Raw genomic sequence first — 15,370 nt, 5'->3', positions numbered from 1 at the left:
GTGCCTTCTATTTTTTGAGGAGGATAATTTCCCATGGTAGAAGTTTGTCATGCTTTTGGAGGTCATCCTGGCCTGATTAACCTGTTAATTCATATTCTCAGACAGACGAGGCACATTTTATAGGGGCATGCTGAGACCTCAACAGTTGCTCACCTTTCGTCTTCTCTGCTTCCCCCAATGACTAAAGGAATTTTATCGTTTAAGGAAGACCAAGGGGACCACTCCTTTAATTGTACTCATTGAAAGTTTTTGAGTTTGTGAAAACTTACTCCTAAGTAAGACTAAGGACTTAGTACTTGGGGACTAAGACCTTACAAAGAGAGGTTCTTCTATTCCCAAGAATCCCTTTTATGTTGGAATGCTGGTAGTTTAGCTCAGGGTCTTGCACGTTGGTGATGCTCACTCAATGTAAATATCGAATGAATGAACAAAATGAAGGAGTAAATAATTTTTCAGACTCTGACCATCGTAGATAATCTAGTAACAAGGAGATGATAGTAATGTCTAGTGATACTGACATCAAAAGTTTAAATGGTTTGGTAAAGGGGATAAGTGACCTCAGCAATGCTTGGCTCTTGCTAGTTTATGAATTTCACAGAAAGCACCCTCGGCCACCCGTACTCCTTGTGGATGTCAGTGACTCAGGCATCTGGAACAAGTGCTTGCTGGGGGTGAATGGTGCTTGGGGTAAATAGGCAGTTTTAGAAATTGTCTCTGCTGTGGAGAACGTACAGACCAAGTAGACTTTTATTATCTGAGTTATCATTTGGCTATAGTTTCTCTTCCCTACACTCTTTTCCCTGCTACTTTCCCTGCTTTAAGGTGATACCAAGTTTGCATATTTTTTGGGCTGCTTAGAACTATGGCCTTGGTGAGTTACTAAACCTCTCTCAAGGTCAGCTTTCTTATCTGAAAAGGGAAGATACTGGCACTCTGCCTCGGGCTTACTGTAGTGCAGGTGTGTGGCACAGAGAAAGTACTAGACAGACGACTACAGTCACAGGAGGTTATGTGGCCCTTCCTGCTTCCAGATACAGGCCCAAAGCTGAAGCCAGAAGGGCACGAGTACTCTTTTCTTTTTTTCTTTTTTTTTTTTTTGAGATGGAGTCTCACTCTGTCACCCAGGCCGGAGTGCAGTGGCACGATCTTGGCTCACTGCAACCTCCACCTCCGGGGTTCAAGCGATTCTCCTGCCTTAGCCTCCCGAGTAGCTGGGACTACAGGCGCCCACCACCACGCCTGGCTAATTTTCTGTATTTTTAGTAGAGATGGGGTTTCACTGTGTTAGCCAGGATGGTCTCCATCTGACCTCATGATCCGCCTGCCTCAGCCTCCCAAAGTGCTGGGATTACAGGTGTGAGCCACTGCGCCCGGCTACAAGTACCCCTTTCCAGAAGAGGAGAGATGCCACGAACTTCCTACAGGTGAGGTCTTTCCAGTAGAACCTGCACAACACCCCCGACACCCCCATCCCAGGCCAGTGGACAGAGGGAAAGGACCTGAAGAACGGAAGGGGTCAGAAGCCACCTTTTAGGGAGTGCTGTGTTCAGTCAGAAGATATTTCCTCCCTTCCTTCACACTGTCATACCCAAGCCAAATGAAGGTGCTTTAAGAGAGTCATTCGTCAAGACTGTGAGGACCTGCCAGGAGGGCAGGTGGGCATCTTATTTCCCACCAATCTTTCTGCAGACCTATCACAGGCGTGCAATACAGCAACAGAGCTTGCAGAGTTTTAGGGGTGTATTCCGGGAGTCTAGAAGTGCTCTTCCACTCAGGGTAAAAATAGGGGTGCTTGACATGTGGTCCCTAAAGTTGTGGGCTTTATGTGAACCTGGGGACTGTTTCTGCCCTAGGGATCTCTGAGAGGGGGAGGGGTGCAGCGGGAGTGGCTCAGGACAGCAGGGTTCATGCAGCAAAATGCCAGGAGGAAGGCGACCTCACCCCATCCCAGTTCTCAGACCCCAGAGAGGGCCAAAGAGAAGCCTGGCTGTTCCCACAGCTCTGTGTGAAGGGGCTGCCCCAGGGGGCTGCTGGAACCAGGCATCAGTATCTATCTTGGAGAAAGGAGTGGGGGCACTGATTTCTGGCCCAACAAGAGGGTGCCAGGATGAAACTAAACACTATCTCCTTGCATTTGATATCCACACACATCACCTACCCAGGAATCAGTTTTGCATCTGGCTCTGCAGAGCCACAGGGTCAGATGAAACAACAGAGATGCCAGCCACTTAAGGAGACCTGTCACCCATTCTTTGTCTCTGTGCTTAGGTCAAGAGGACAAGCGATATCTCAGAAATGGCCCATGAGGCACCAGACCCACTGCCACTTCATGGGTGGAGGTGGGGAACAGCTCTATCCTTGCAACTAAACAAACAGGACTAGACCACTGGATCCATTAAAAAGTCATTAGAGATAGAGCTGGAGCAGTAATTAAGAGAAAAGACCAAAAAAAAAAAAAAAAAAATTCCTTATTTGTATACTAAGGCTCCTCAAATCAGGAAAATCAGGGATCCATATACATACTATTAGCATAAGAAAATCTAGAATGGGCCAGGCACAGTGGTTCATGCCTGTAATCCCAGCATTTTGGAAGGCCGAGGCGGGCAGATCATGAGGTCAAGAGATTGAGACCATCCTGCCCAACACGGTGAAACCCCGTCTCTACTAAAAATACAAATATTAGCCAGGCATTGTGGTGGGCGCCTGTAGTCACAGCTACTCGGGAGGCTGAGGTAGGAGAATCGCTTGAACCTGGGAGGCGGAAGTTGCAGTGAGCTGAGATCGCGCCACTGCACTCCAGCCTGGCAACAGAGCAAGACTCCGTCTTAAAAAAAAAAAAAAGCAAAAAGAAAAAACAATAAAATCTAGAATGATGGTTTAGAGAGGGGTTTCTGTTTGATGGAGGGTAATTTACTTAACTTCTCTGTGCTGCATTTTCCTCAACCAGAGCAATAGTATAGGCCAAAGGTGGTCTACGGTGATTAAACGCAATGATCAGGTAAAATTCTTGGAATGATGCCTGGCATACAGCAAATGCTCAATAAGTGCTAAGTTCTACTGCTATCCTTAAACCATGTTCACCTTAAGTACATGAATAGAACCCGAACTATCAGGCTCATAATGTTTTAGCTAGCCCATCAAGTTTCTGGAAGCAATGCAAAATCCCATTATAAAGCAACTCACAGTTTCTCTTTGTGTGGGAAATCAGAACGCCTCTGGAGACACAATAATGCATAGTACAGTTCTTGATTTAACACAGAAACCTGGAAAATGGTATTTTTTGGCCTGAGGTCTACCGATACCCCCTTTTGTGGTTCACATGGAAGCTGAGTTGGCACAGCCCTGTAGACAGTATATTTTTGGCCTGGGTTATTTGGATTAGCAGCTTGCTGTTATCACATAAACCACCTCGTTCTCTTTGCTTCTCTTCATTTCATACGTAAGTAGATACAGCCTTTTTCCTTTTAGCTGCCAGGAAACATTTCTGGACAGAATGTCATGTCATTTTCTAAAGTAACAGTACAATAAAACTCAAGGCAACAGTCAATCTAAATGAAAATGGCACAAATATAGAGACACAATCTCGGAATTGTAAAAACAAAAAATAAAGCTTTCACTCTTCAGCCCCAGCCATCTGATCTCATTGATTTCTGTGCCCATGTTCCCGGCATCTGTTAAAATATTGCCAGAACCAGTGGAGCTTGACCAGTTAAGATGTTAATTTCTCCACTATCTCCCAAAACACATCGCGCGTTTATGGACTCAGAAGGTTTAGATTCAATCACATGTGAGCACTTGCCTGCTTGGGCAGCTGGACTTTTGGATGATGAGTATGTAAGAGCTGATGGGTAGGTTACACCCTTTTTGGGTTTGCTTTCTGCAAAAAAGAAAAAAGAAAACGAGATTTATTTCTAGAGCTAGAGGTTTTAGATGGTTCTGTACTAAGTTGATTCCCTCCTTTCAATTTATCTCTCTTCAGTTCAATAAAATCAGTCTCCCTCATGCTGAATTGTTGATTACAACGAGAATGTCAAGTGGCATTTTGTTCTCATATATAGCTTGTGTTTTATTACTATTAGAATGGAAGCAACCAGATCTTCATGACTCAGAGTTGCTTAACATCAGCAATCCTTCTTTCACCTGTGAAGATGGGACATGGAAGTGAAGGTTTTCATCTGTGTGGCTTCGAATGTTTAATTATATCAGTAGGTGAACGGGAAAGCCTTCCACATACTCTCCTTTGAGATGATGGAGTGCTCTGGTCATAGGCTGCCTACCTCTCACTTTCACAGACCCTGTGGGATTCATTTGAATTTCATAGCAGCAGAAAAACCTAAAAGTAGGTAAATATAGGTCAACCTTGAAAATAACCATGTGTTGCTCACCCAGGGGGAGACACGGTAGCTACTAGGCAAGGAGGAGGAATGGTAATGTCTATTAGGGAAAAAAAGAAGCATAAAAAAATTGCCAAAGTCTTCTTCTTTCCATAAAAGGATGCCTGAAATTCCACCATATGGGCTTTGTTCCACAAGTAAGTGAGAGTGCCACTGGAATATAGTAAGCCCCCTGAAGGCAAGTCATTTGTCTGACTTGGTAACTGTTGAATTTTCAGAGCTCAAAGCAGTTTTTTCCTGGCATGAAGTAGTTGCTTGAGAAGTATTTATTCAGCGGGGGAATATCTTAAAGCTTAGATCTCTGTTAAAATTAAAATACCTTGGTAGCGGTACTACCTATTAGCCAATATTACATCTGGCAATGAAAGCATTTCTTCTCCCATCTGCAGGGAATACTTTTACAGGATGTGAAGATGGTAAGCAGTGTTGCACGGAGAACCTAGGTGGGTGGAGGAGGATCTAGGGCACTATCTGGCCAACCATCCTACTGGCCCAGGGATTGTAGGGTCATGAAGCAGAAAGAATAACAGATCTCAGAAAGAACCTGGGATTAGGAGTAAGGAAATCTAAGTTTCTGTTTCTATTTTACCTTTAATTAACTGCCCCAACTTTTGAGGCTCTTGTGTTTTCATTTAGAAAACAGGAATAATGACATGGCCCTAATAACTACATGAAGTTGTAGACATCTAATGGAAAAAAAATGTTAAAATGTTTTGGAACTATATATCTCCATAGAGATGCAAAAATGTATGCTGTTGTTACCTGTAAGTGCCACGTGTTTGGGCTTACTTGCATTACTTCACCTCATTAAAATCACCTGGGGAATAGGACTTGGCATTTCCAAGTCCTCCACCAATGTTGAGGCCAGCTCCAAATGACAATGATTGAGGTTATTTTAGGCCCTGGGAGGGCCCCATGGCTGTGGACCACACTATCTGCAGAAAGAAGAGACATCTTCTCTCTCTATTTATTGATCTAAAACCTGATTTTTTTTTTTCTGTTTCTATTCAGAAGGAAAAGGAGCATGAGCTCAGTTCCCTGAAATGTGGATCAAAGAATAAAAGGGAAGTATTAGGGGGTCCCTCACTGACATTTGATATCCCTGGACTGTGTAAAGATCATGAGGGCTGTAAATTACATCTCCTCTTTCGCTCCCCCTCTTACCCACCAAAGTGAATTAGTTAAGGAGCTCAGGGATATATGAAACTTAGAAATAAAAACCTAGAGAAAGATCATGGCGGCATCTGAGCCTTCAGAAGAGGATTCGCACATGATGCAGTTAAACTTGCGGGCCATGAACCTCTGAATAATGGGAAGCATTCCTTCGCTGCCCGTCAGTTATCAATCCTTATGCTGCAGTGAGCTCCTAACTCATCCATTCAAGAGAGGCTTCCGAGCCATTGCAGAAGCACAAATGTTTATTATCATTGGCAAAAAGTATTTTCGGTTAAATGTCACTAGGTCGAATGAGGGGAGATGGAAGTCGAGATTTACAGGGAATAATATCAGCAGATTGATTTTCACTTAAAAAGCCCAAAACATCTCTACTGCCACAGAATTAATTTTTCTTTTAAACCTCTGTTGAGATTCTTGGATTGCAGACTGAGCACTTAAGGCTGAAATGCTGTTATTCAGCCAGGATCTACTTGGTGAACACCTATGTGGAGATTATATTTCCCTCTATCTCAACATATTTGCATTTTAGACATTAGCATTTTTATATGGCTCCTGTTGTGAATTTTTTGTTACAAGGCAAAAACCCTGCAGTACTGCAGTTGATCCTCTTCCACTATCTGACAAAGAAATCAGTCAAATTTGAACTGTGGGTGTGTAGAATTTGGCAGGCAAAAGGAAACAGGGATTGCTCAAGTTGAGAAGAATAGTAAAAGGTCTGTTTGTTGTCCTGCTATGACTGTAATCAGTGGAGGACAGAAGGGGCTTGAGGCATGGGATGCCTAGCAGTGCTAGAAAACCACCCAGATTGGAAGACCTACTATCTTATGAAACATTTCTCTCTTCCCGGTTCAGTTGGTTTGCTATAAGTGGCTCCTTCTCAGGACAGTCCCAACGTGCCTAATTTTGTTGGGAGGCCAGGAAATTGGCTACAATCTAGTTTAAAATCCCATGGAACATCCTCAGAGAAAATGGGAGATTCAGGTCTGGAGTAGGGTAAGTATAAGGTGAGCAAAGAATATTGTCTTGTACTCAGGTACTACCGTGAACACGTCAAAAGCTTGAAGGGCTCCCACTGGGCAATCTCAGAAAATATGAGCACCAAAAAGAAAAATAAAGATAATAGATGATAACATTATATTATATTTTTAGAAACAATCTACGAGTCCGTAGTCCACTTAAACATAATAGGTGCAGAGGGGGAAGGAAACTCTTCTTTGTATAAGAACACTAGCTAATAAATGTGGAAGGAATAACAGAATTAGAAAAAATTATGATTTTGCAATTACTAATGTAATACTTGCTACAGTGAGGATCAGCAATGGATGTTAAAATCATTGGGTGAAATTTGTTGAGGAACAAGCTACTCGAGCATGTTAAAGCATCATCCTACAGATGCTTATTCATTACAAGGTATCTTTGCCATGGAGAGATATGCTAAAGTATCAAATGAATCAAACTTAGCATCACCAACAATGGGACAGACTGCCATTATATGCCTCTTGATATGGCCATTGTGTATGACACAACGGATATGCTGTGACAATATCTATCTATCCACTTGCCAGAAATCTCAAGGAATGAGGTTCTAGACATGAGGCACATTTGGCATAACTAAAGGACTGGTTTAAAAACCCAAGCTGTTAAATGTAATTAAGGTAATTAAAAATCTGATTAGACTTACAGCTAGCTGCAGTGTAATTAAAACAAGCAATTGGAGCCTTTTAGTATTTTCAGATTTGACTTTGTGGTGATTTATCATGTAATTCTAATTTATTATTTCATGATTCTAATTATCAGAAAAACGAATGCTTCAGATTTTTATGAAATGAGGCAGGCCATAAACAAAAACCAACAGCACAATGAAAAGAAGCACATCTCATCTTGTGGTAGGTTTAGCAGCGTTTCTCCACTGTGTGGTCATACCTAAGACGATAAAGGATTCTCTCCATCGTGGTAGGGATAACGATTGGACACCGTTGGAATAACTCCCTTTGTAACCAGACAGTCCAGCAACCTTCCGAACAAGTATTTTCCCTCCTGAATTATCAAGCACACCACTATGAAGAGAAAAAATAATTTCTGAAGAAAGAAGAGAAATATTTGTTGACATGATCAACAGACAAGCAAACCAGTTGCCATGTTTATTTAGACATAGGAAAGCAGCGAGATTAAGCAAAGTTTACCTTGACGTGAAGCCCAACCCGCAAGAATGGTGTCTCTACCACCAGGCTCAGCATCTGAGCTCCAAGTTGAATGTCCTTCTCTTTCTTCTTACAGGAGCTGATTGTTCTGTCAGTCAGGAATTTCTTTTTGCCACCATGCCTCAAATTTCTTTTCCTTGGTTTTCTCATTCTCACTAGCTCTTTTAAGTAAAGCCTCTTTCTTGACAGTTTGCAATTTGGTTTTGGGATGGCGTGGAATGAATTTAGTTATTTCAAAGGGTGATAGAAAATGATGAAAAGTAAACACTCCTTTTATTTTGGGTCAGGGAGGAAAGGTGTGCAGCTGAGTTAAACTCATTAAAAAAAGCATCCCCCAATGACTGAAAATAGTTTCTTTAATTTCTAGGATTTTGCGAGGTTTTAGAGCCTGATGGGATAGTGACTGACATATGAATGTCTTTCCTTTGATGTTAGGCAGAGTCTCCATCTGGTTGCTAAATTGCACGTTTACGTTGTCATTTCTTGCCCCAGAGCCGAACATGCATGGCTCCTTTGGGTATCCGTAATTTATAGCACGGGGGAGATGTTGATTTCTCCCCATCAATACCCTTCCTTCCCTCCAGGAGTGAGAGTTGCCATTTCCTGCCCTCCCACCTTCCTGATGAGTCAACAACATTCAACCCTCAACCTCCCAATGACCTGGAAGGAAAGAAAGTGGTAATAATACTCGACATGTAAAGCACTTAATTGCTTTACAACTGTTCTCACACATGGGGTCCCACTGGGTTCTCCCAGCCAACCTGAGTTGTGGAGTGGAGGGAATGCTGTTATTCCCATTCATTCCATAGAAACAGGCTGTGTGAGGTTGCATGACTCACCTGGGATTTTCTAACTAGTAAATTGCAAGAGGGATTTGAACCCAGGTTGAACTGACCTTAAGTCCGCAGTTTGTCCCTCTTGCTCCCATCTACATCTCAAGGGTTCAAAGCACAGGCACCTGCCGAAACCAACTCCTCCTCACTCGCTCTCTTCTCTCAGGGCTCTCTGTGATTGAGTTCCCTCATATGTCTCGATGACAGGCAGGCTGGTTTCAGCCATTCCCACGGCTCTGACGATGCTGCTGTTTCACCCCAGAAGACCTGGTTCCCTCTGCCTGATCAGGCCTGTGCTGCTGTCAAAGGGCAGTGAGTTCCCCATTTCTCCTTCCCCACAGATTCTGACATGACTTTGCTACCTCCTTCCCTCCTTAGAATCTCATTCTCACAACTTAAACTCTGATTTTGTTCCGTCTTGTACTATTTCCTAAAAATTTCTGGAGTTTGTCTCTCAACGAAATGCAAATATTCCTTATGGAAAGGACAGCATTTTATGTTTCCACATAAGAAGGTGCCATGGACAGCTGCTTTTGAGAGCCAATTTTTTTTTCTTCAACTTTTATTTTAAGTTCAGGGGTACGTGTGCCAGATGTGCAGGTTTGTTACATAAATAAACATGTGCCATGGTGTTTTTGCTGCACAGATCATCCCATCACCTGGGTATTCAGCCCAGCATCCATTAGCTATTCTTCCTGATGCTCTCCCTCCTCCCACCCCCAACTCTGACAGGCCCCAGTGTGTGTTGTTCCCCAACTCATATGTCCGTGTGTTCTCATCAGCAGCTCCCATGTATAAGTGAGAACATGTGGTGTTTGGTTTTCTGTTCCTGTGTTAGTTTGCTGAGGATAATGGTTTCCAATTTAATCCATGTCCCTGCAAAGGACACGATCTCATTCCTTGCATGGCTGCATAGTATTCTATGGTATATATGTACCATATTTTCTTTAACCAGTTTATCATTGATGGGCATTTAGGCTGATTCCATGTTTTTGCTATTGTGAATACTGCTGCAATGAACATACACATGCATTTTTCTTTATAATAGAATGATTTGTATTTCTTTGGGTGTATACCCAGTAATGGGATTGCTGGGTCAAATGGTATTTCTGCCTCTAGGTCTTGCAGAATTGCCACACTGTTTTCCACAATGGTTGAACTAACATACCCTCTGTGAAAGCCAATTCTTATGCTTTCAGGATTGGGTGAGCTCGTTGGCTTGACATTGGTAGCTTGCAATTAACAAGCCAAGCCCATCTCCTCCCTGCATTAGAGAGCTCGTTGTTAAACATTTACCAGCACGCCACTGATTCAGACTGAAAATTCTAATTATTAAATAAATTTTTAAAAATGACCCAGTGCAGGCCAGGTGCGGCAGCTCACGCCTGTAATCCCAGCACTTTGGGAGGTCGAGGCAGTTGGATCACAAGGTCAAGAGATCAAGACCATCCTGGCCAACGTGGTGAAACCCTGTCTCTACTAAAAATACCACCTCATCATTTGTATCACTCAGATGTAGGCACTTCATAGATATTCTCTGGAAAAGCAAATCCAGTTCCATTTCCTTGCATTCCTCAGGTGCCCTGCATGGTGCTGAGCATGGCCTTGATGTTCACCTCCTCCCTGATTCTGGTGCCAGGGGACTGGGATAACTGAGGGTCAGTTCCTTGGCTCAGCGAGAAGGGATAGTTTGCCACTAGGCCAGGTGTCGAATGGCTGCTGTTCTGAGGGTGGGCACTGGTCAGAGATCAGCGTGAAGAGTGTCCCGCATGGAGTTGGTCTTTTCATTGTACCTTCTCAGAGAAATCGCTCCTCTCCCCTGCACTTGGCTCCGCTTTAAACGTAAGAGTTAGTTTAGGATAATCCTGAGCCAAAATATGATGCCTCAAATGTGTTCATTATCCCTTTGGTTTGAAGGAATTAAGGGAATTTCTTGTACTAAGACTTCTGAGCATGATATAGAATATACATTAAACCCTTTAATGCAAATTAATCTGAGTTTCTAAACCGAAGTATACTGTCTCCAGTCTCCCACTTCTGACTGTTGGGACGCTGGCAGGACAGTGGCTATAGGTCCCCAATGTACTTTCTGCTCATGTTGTCTGTATCTTAAATCCTGCCTTCTGAAAACAGATTTGCACTGTTTGTGAAAAACAAAACGGATAGCTTCCAAAATTCCTGTTTCCCCTTAAGACTTGTATTTATCCTCCCTATGAATAGTGGTAACTCTTTCCAAATAGATTTTCCACTTTATCAGTCACTGGTCCGGGAAGTCACAGTGGCACTCAGTTGCTCAAGCAGCAAATCTTGTTTTTTGCAAAACAAGCAAATCAAGCTCTTCTCTTCTGCCCCTCTCCCCTCATTTATATTTTTCCCACCAAGTTCCTACACTCTAACCCAAATGCTGGAATTATAGAGCCTTGGTCCTGTCAATGCCCTTCTTATTTTCTCCACAGGGCACATCCTTCCACCATAAAGCGTTTCCCAACTTTCACTACTGTAAAGTCTACACCCTGCTTGAGTCCTCACTTTGTACACTAAGCAGTGCTGGGACTCCCCAGTTCTTATGTAGATATATCACCCGGGCTCCAGGCTGGAAGTAAGGGGGCATGAGTTTTAATCCTCAATGTGGATCTAACTAGGAATTTATTTGTTTATTTTGAGACAGGGTCTCACTCTGTCACCCAGGCTGGAGTACAGTGGCACGATCTCAGCTCACTGCAACCTCTGCCTTCTGGGTTCAAGCGATTCTTGTGCCTCAGCCTCCTGAGTAGCTGGGATTATAGGTGCCCACCACCACACCCGGCTGATTTTCATATTTTTAGTAGAGATAGGGTTTCACCATGTTGGCCAGGTTGGTCTTGAACTCCTGACCTCAGGTGATCTGCCCACCTTGGCCTCCCAGAGTGTTGGGATTACAGGCATAAGGCACCACACCTGGCTAAATTTTTTTGTATATAGTAGAGATGGGGTTTTGCCATGTTGGCCAGGCTGGTCTTGAACTCCTGACCTCGGGTGATCAGCCCGCCTTGGCCTCCCAAAGTGCTAGGATTACAGGCATTTTCAATGGGAATGGGACTACAAAAGCTCTATTAAGGATAGAGCGACTGTGCCCGGCCCTAACTAGGAATTTAATTAGCTTTTGGATGCCTCAGTTTCTTATATTATAAATGAGGATACTAACAACAGTCTCATAATGGTGAGATGCTGTTAGAAGGAGAGAATCACAGTGCAAAAGATTGCATATTATTTTATTTTATTTTATTTATTTATTTTTTTGAGACAGAGTCTCGTTCTGTCACCCAGGCTGGAGTGCAATAGCATGATCTTGGCTCACCACAACCTCTGCCTCCCAGGTTCAAGCGATTCTCCTGCCTCAGCCTCCCAAGTAGCTGGGATTACATGCGTGCACCACCATGCCCAGCTAATTTTTGTATTTTTAGTAGAGATGGGGTTTGACCATGTTGGCCAGGCTGGTCCTGAATTCTTGACCTCATGATCTGCCCATCTCGGCCTCCCAAAGTGCTGGGATTATAGGCGTGAGCCACCACACCCATTAATTTAAATTAAATTAATGTTATTTAATTTAAATAACATTAAAATACATGTTATTTTAATGTCATCTTTGGTGAGGTCAAATTTACTCTTGTGGCTCTATGCTGCCTCGGAAATATGGAAGTGCAAGAGAGACCCAGCAAGCGCCAGAGGAAGCAAGAACAAATCACCTAGGATCAAAATTGAAAATACACAGGCAACCTTAAGACAGGCTCACCCTTTGCAGCAGATGTCACTTTCTACACAGACACTGGAGTGTGTACAAAGACACAGACTGGAGAGGGCTGATGGTGCTGTGAGCTGGAAGTATGTGTGGAAGGCATGCATGGGTGTGCAAACACTTGTGTGTGTAGATTTGTATAACTTTTTTAGTATGAAATTGATTTCAGGGTGAAAGCAAAATATTTTTATTTCATAGTCTGAAGTTATGAAATAGCGATTTTCATATTCAGTGATTTTATTCCATAGTCTGGAGTTATGGAACAGCTTTTGGTGTCATTTTTCTTTAATGTTTTACTACTTATCCTTAATAGAGCTTTTGTAGTCCCATTCCCATTGAAAAACCAGTTTGCTCCTCGCCTCTCTGCAGTAATGGGGAAAAGATTAGTGTAGCCAGTGAAATCTACTAGTGACTTCTTAAACTTTATTTTGTGCATAGTTTTTGTCTTACTGCTCCTTCAAATTTCGGAGTCTACTAACTGGAAACCTTGAAATAGAATGAATTTTATATATTTTCACTCCGTCGCAGAGGTACAACTGAACAATCAACCCACTTATGTGCAAATAAGAAAAGGAAAAAGATACCAGAAGTCTGAATAATTCAGAAACTTTATCCAGCATCCAGTAGGCAAGTGCTGACTCCCGAGTCACATCTCAAAGCTGTCCTGGGCAACAGTTAGGAGTACAGGTGCTGCAGTCAGCTGGACTTGGGTTTGAGTCCCCACTATGATACTTTTTAATAGCATGGCTTTAGAAAAGTGATTCAACCTACCTTCTTCTTTAAGATGTGCGTATGAGTAGTAGAAACTGCATAGAGGAATTATTGTCAGGATTAAATAATAAAAAGAAGGTAAAGTGCTTGACACATACATGCTAGTCTTAATTCCAAAGATGTTAAGTAAGCATGCATTTATCTACGTTTTGACTATAAACTTAAGCAACAGTGGTATGAGGATTCTGTTATGGTATCTTCATTTAGGTATTGACTTAGTCCAAAGCATGCCATGACTCCTGTCTTCTGTGCTAGATCCCAGACCAACAGCTGACCAAGTGGTAATACCTGTCACCCTTCTCCACTTTCTCCATCCTCATTTTTCTCCAATCCATCATCACAGCTGTGATATTTCTTCCTCCAAACTTTTGGGCCTTCCTTGGTAACATCTCCATAATTTCCTTGCTCAGCACATACAGGTGGAAAAAATGAGTTTATATCATCAAGAACTTCAGATTCCTTGTCATGAATATGAAAGAGTAAAATTCTCTTCCTATCCCCATCAAAGCATAAAGAGAAGTCAGTTGTCCTTTTTTATGGAGTGCTATGATGAAAGATGCAGGACCATGCATGACTTCCAGGTCATCCCTCCACAGTAAGGTCGACGGAGAAAACACAGGATGCTCAGTTAAGTTTGTACATTTTTCAGGGAGGGGGACAAGATGACTGACTACACAGCTGGGAAGTGCTTCTCTCACAGAAAAACCAAATATCAAGTAAACCATCACACTTTGAACAGATGTTTTGAGAGAAAACACTGAAAGTCAACAGAGAGGCAATGCGGACGCAGAGGTGAAAAAAGGAGGAAGCCAGCAACCTTGCATGAAGTTGCTGAGTGCCAGGACTAGCTCTTAGTCCTAAACAGGACCTGAGGAAGATGTGAGTGAAGAAGCTGTGGGGCTAGGAAGCGCAGCAAGATTCAGAAGAAAGTTGAAATCCAACCCAAGGAAGCCAATAAAACGATCCAAGACTTGAAAGACTATGTAGCCGTTTTAAGAAAGAACCAAACTGAACTTCTGAGATTGAAAAATTTACTCCAGCAATTTCATGATACATTGGGAAGCATTAACAACAGAATAGACCAAGCTGAGGAAAGAATCTCCAAGCTTGAAGACCAGTTCTTTGAATCAATGCAGTCAGACAAAAATCAAGATAAAAGAATTGAAGAAATGAAGCAAACCTCTGAGAAATAAGGAATTTTGTCAAGTGACCAACCAAATGAGGCTATGACTCCTTGGCCTTCCTGAGAGAGAAGGAGAGACAGTAAGCAACTTAGAAAAGATATGTGAGGATATATATTTCACGAAAATTCCCCCAATCTCACTGGAGAGGTCAACATGCAAATTCGAGAAATTCAGCAAATCTCTGTGAGTGAGATACTATATAAGATGACCATTCTCAAGATAGATAGTCATCTGATTCTCCAAGGGTCAAAGTGAAAGAAAAAAGTCTTTTATTTTATTTTATTATACTTTAAGTTCTAGGGTACATGTGCACAATGTGCAAGTTTGTTACATACGTATACATGTGCCATATTGGTGTGCTGCACCCACTAACTCGTCATTTACATTAGGTATATCTCTTAATACTTTCCCTTCCCCCTCCCCCAACCCCACGACAGGCCCCGGTGTGTGATGTTCCCCTTCCTGTGTCCAAGTGTTCTCATTGTTCAATTCCCATCTGTGAGTGAGAACATGCAGTGTTTGGTTTTTTGTCCTTGAGATAGTTTGCTGAAAAATGATGGTTTCCAGCTTCATCCATGTCCTTACAAAGGACACGAACTCATCCTTTTTTATGGCTGCATAGTATCCCCTGGTGTATATATGCCACATTTGCTTAATCCAGTCTATCGTTGATGGACATTTGGGTTGGTTCCAAGTCTTTGCTACTGTGAATAGTGCTGCAATAAACATACATGTACATGTGTCTTTATAGCAGCATGATTTATAATCCTTTGGGTATATACCCAGTAATGGGATGGCTGGGTCAAATGGTATTTCTACTTCTAGATCCTTGAGGAATTGCCACACTGTCTTCCACAATAGTTGAACTAGTTTACAGTCCCACCAACAGTGTAAAAGTGTTCCTATTTCTCCACATCCTCTCTAGCACTTGTTTCCTGACTTTTTAATGATCGTCATTCTAACTGGTGTGAGATGGTATCTCATTGTGGTTTTGATTTGCATTTCTCTGATGGCCAGTGATGAGCATTTTTTTCCT

General features: G+C 42.5%; 1 protein-coding gene across 2 annotated transcripts in view; it reads right to left on the bottom strand.

The window, feature by feature from the left end:
- The window catches only part of VIT (vitrin), a 127,885-nt gene that overhangs the window by 54,242 nt on the left and 58,273 nt on the right, over positions 1-15,370 (bottom strand). For both annotated transcript variants that reach the window (XM_017871286.1, XM_017871287.1), the window contains exons 5-6: positions 7,494-7,627; positions 3,800-3,877 (exon numbers count right to left, since the gene is read on the bottom strand). In XM_017871286.1, coding sequence (XP_017726775.1) covers positions 3,800-3,877; positions 7,494-7,627 — 212 coding nt within the window. The remainder of the gene's footprint in view (positions 1-3,799; positions 3,878-7,493; positions 7,628-15,370) is intronic.

The sequence above is a fragment of the Rhinopithecus bieti genome, unplaced genomic scaffold, assembly GCF_001698545.2.
Source record: "Rhinopithecus bieti isolate Rb0 unplaced genomic scaffold, ASM169854v2 scaffold_6547, whole genome shotgun sequence".
Taxonomy (NCBI): Eukaryota; Metazoa; Chordata; class Mammalia; order Primates; family Cercopithecidae; genus Rhinopithecus; species Rhinopithecus bieti.
Note: the sequence above shows the minus strand (reverse complement) of the source record. Positions and strands in the feature narration are given on the sequence as shown.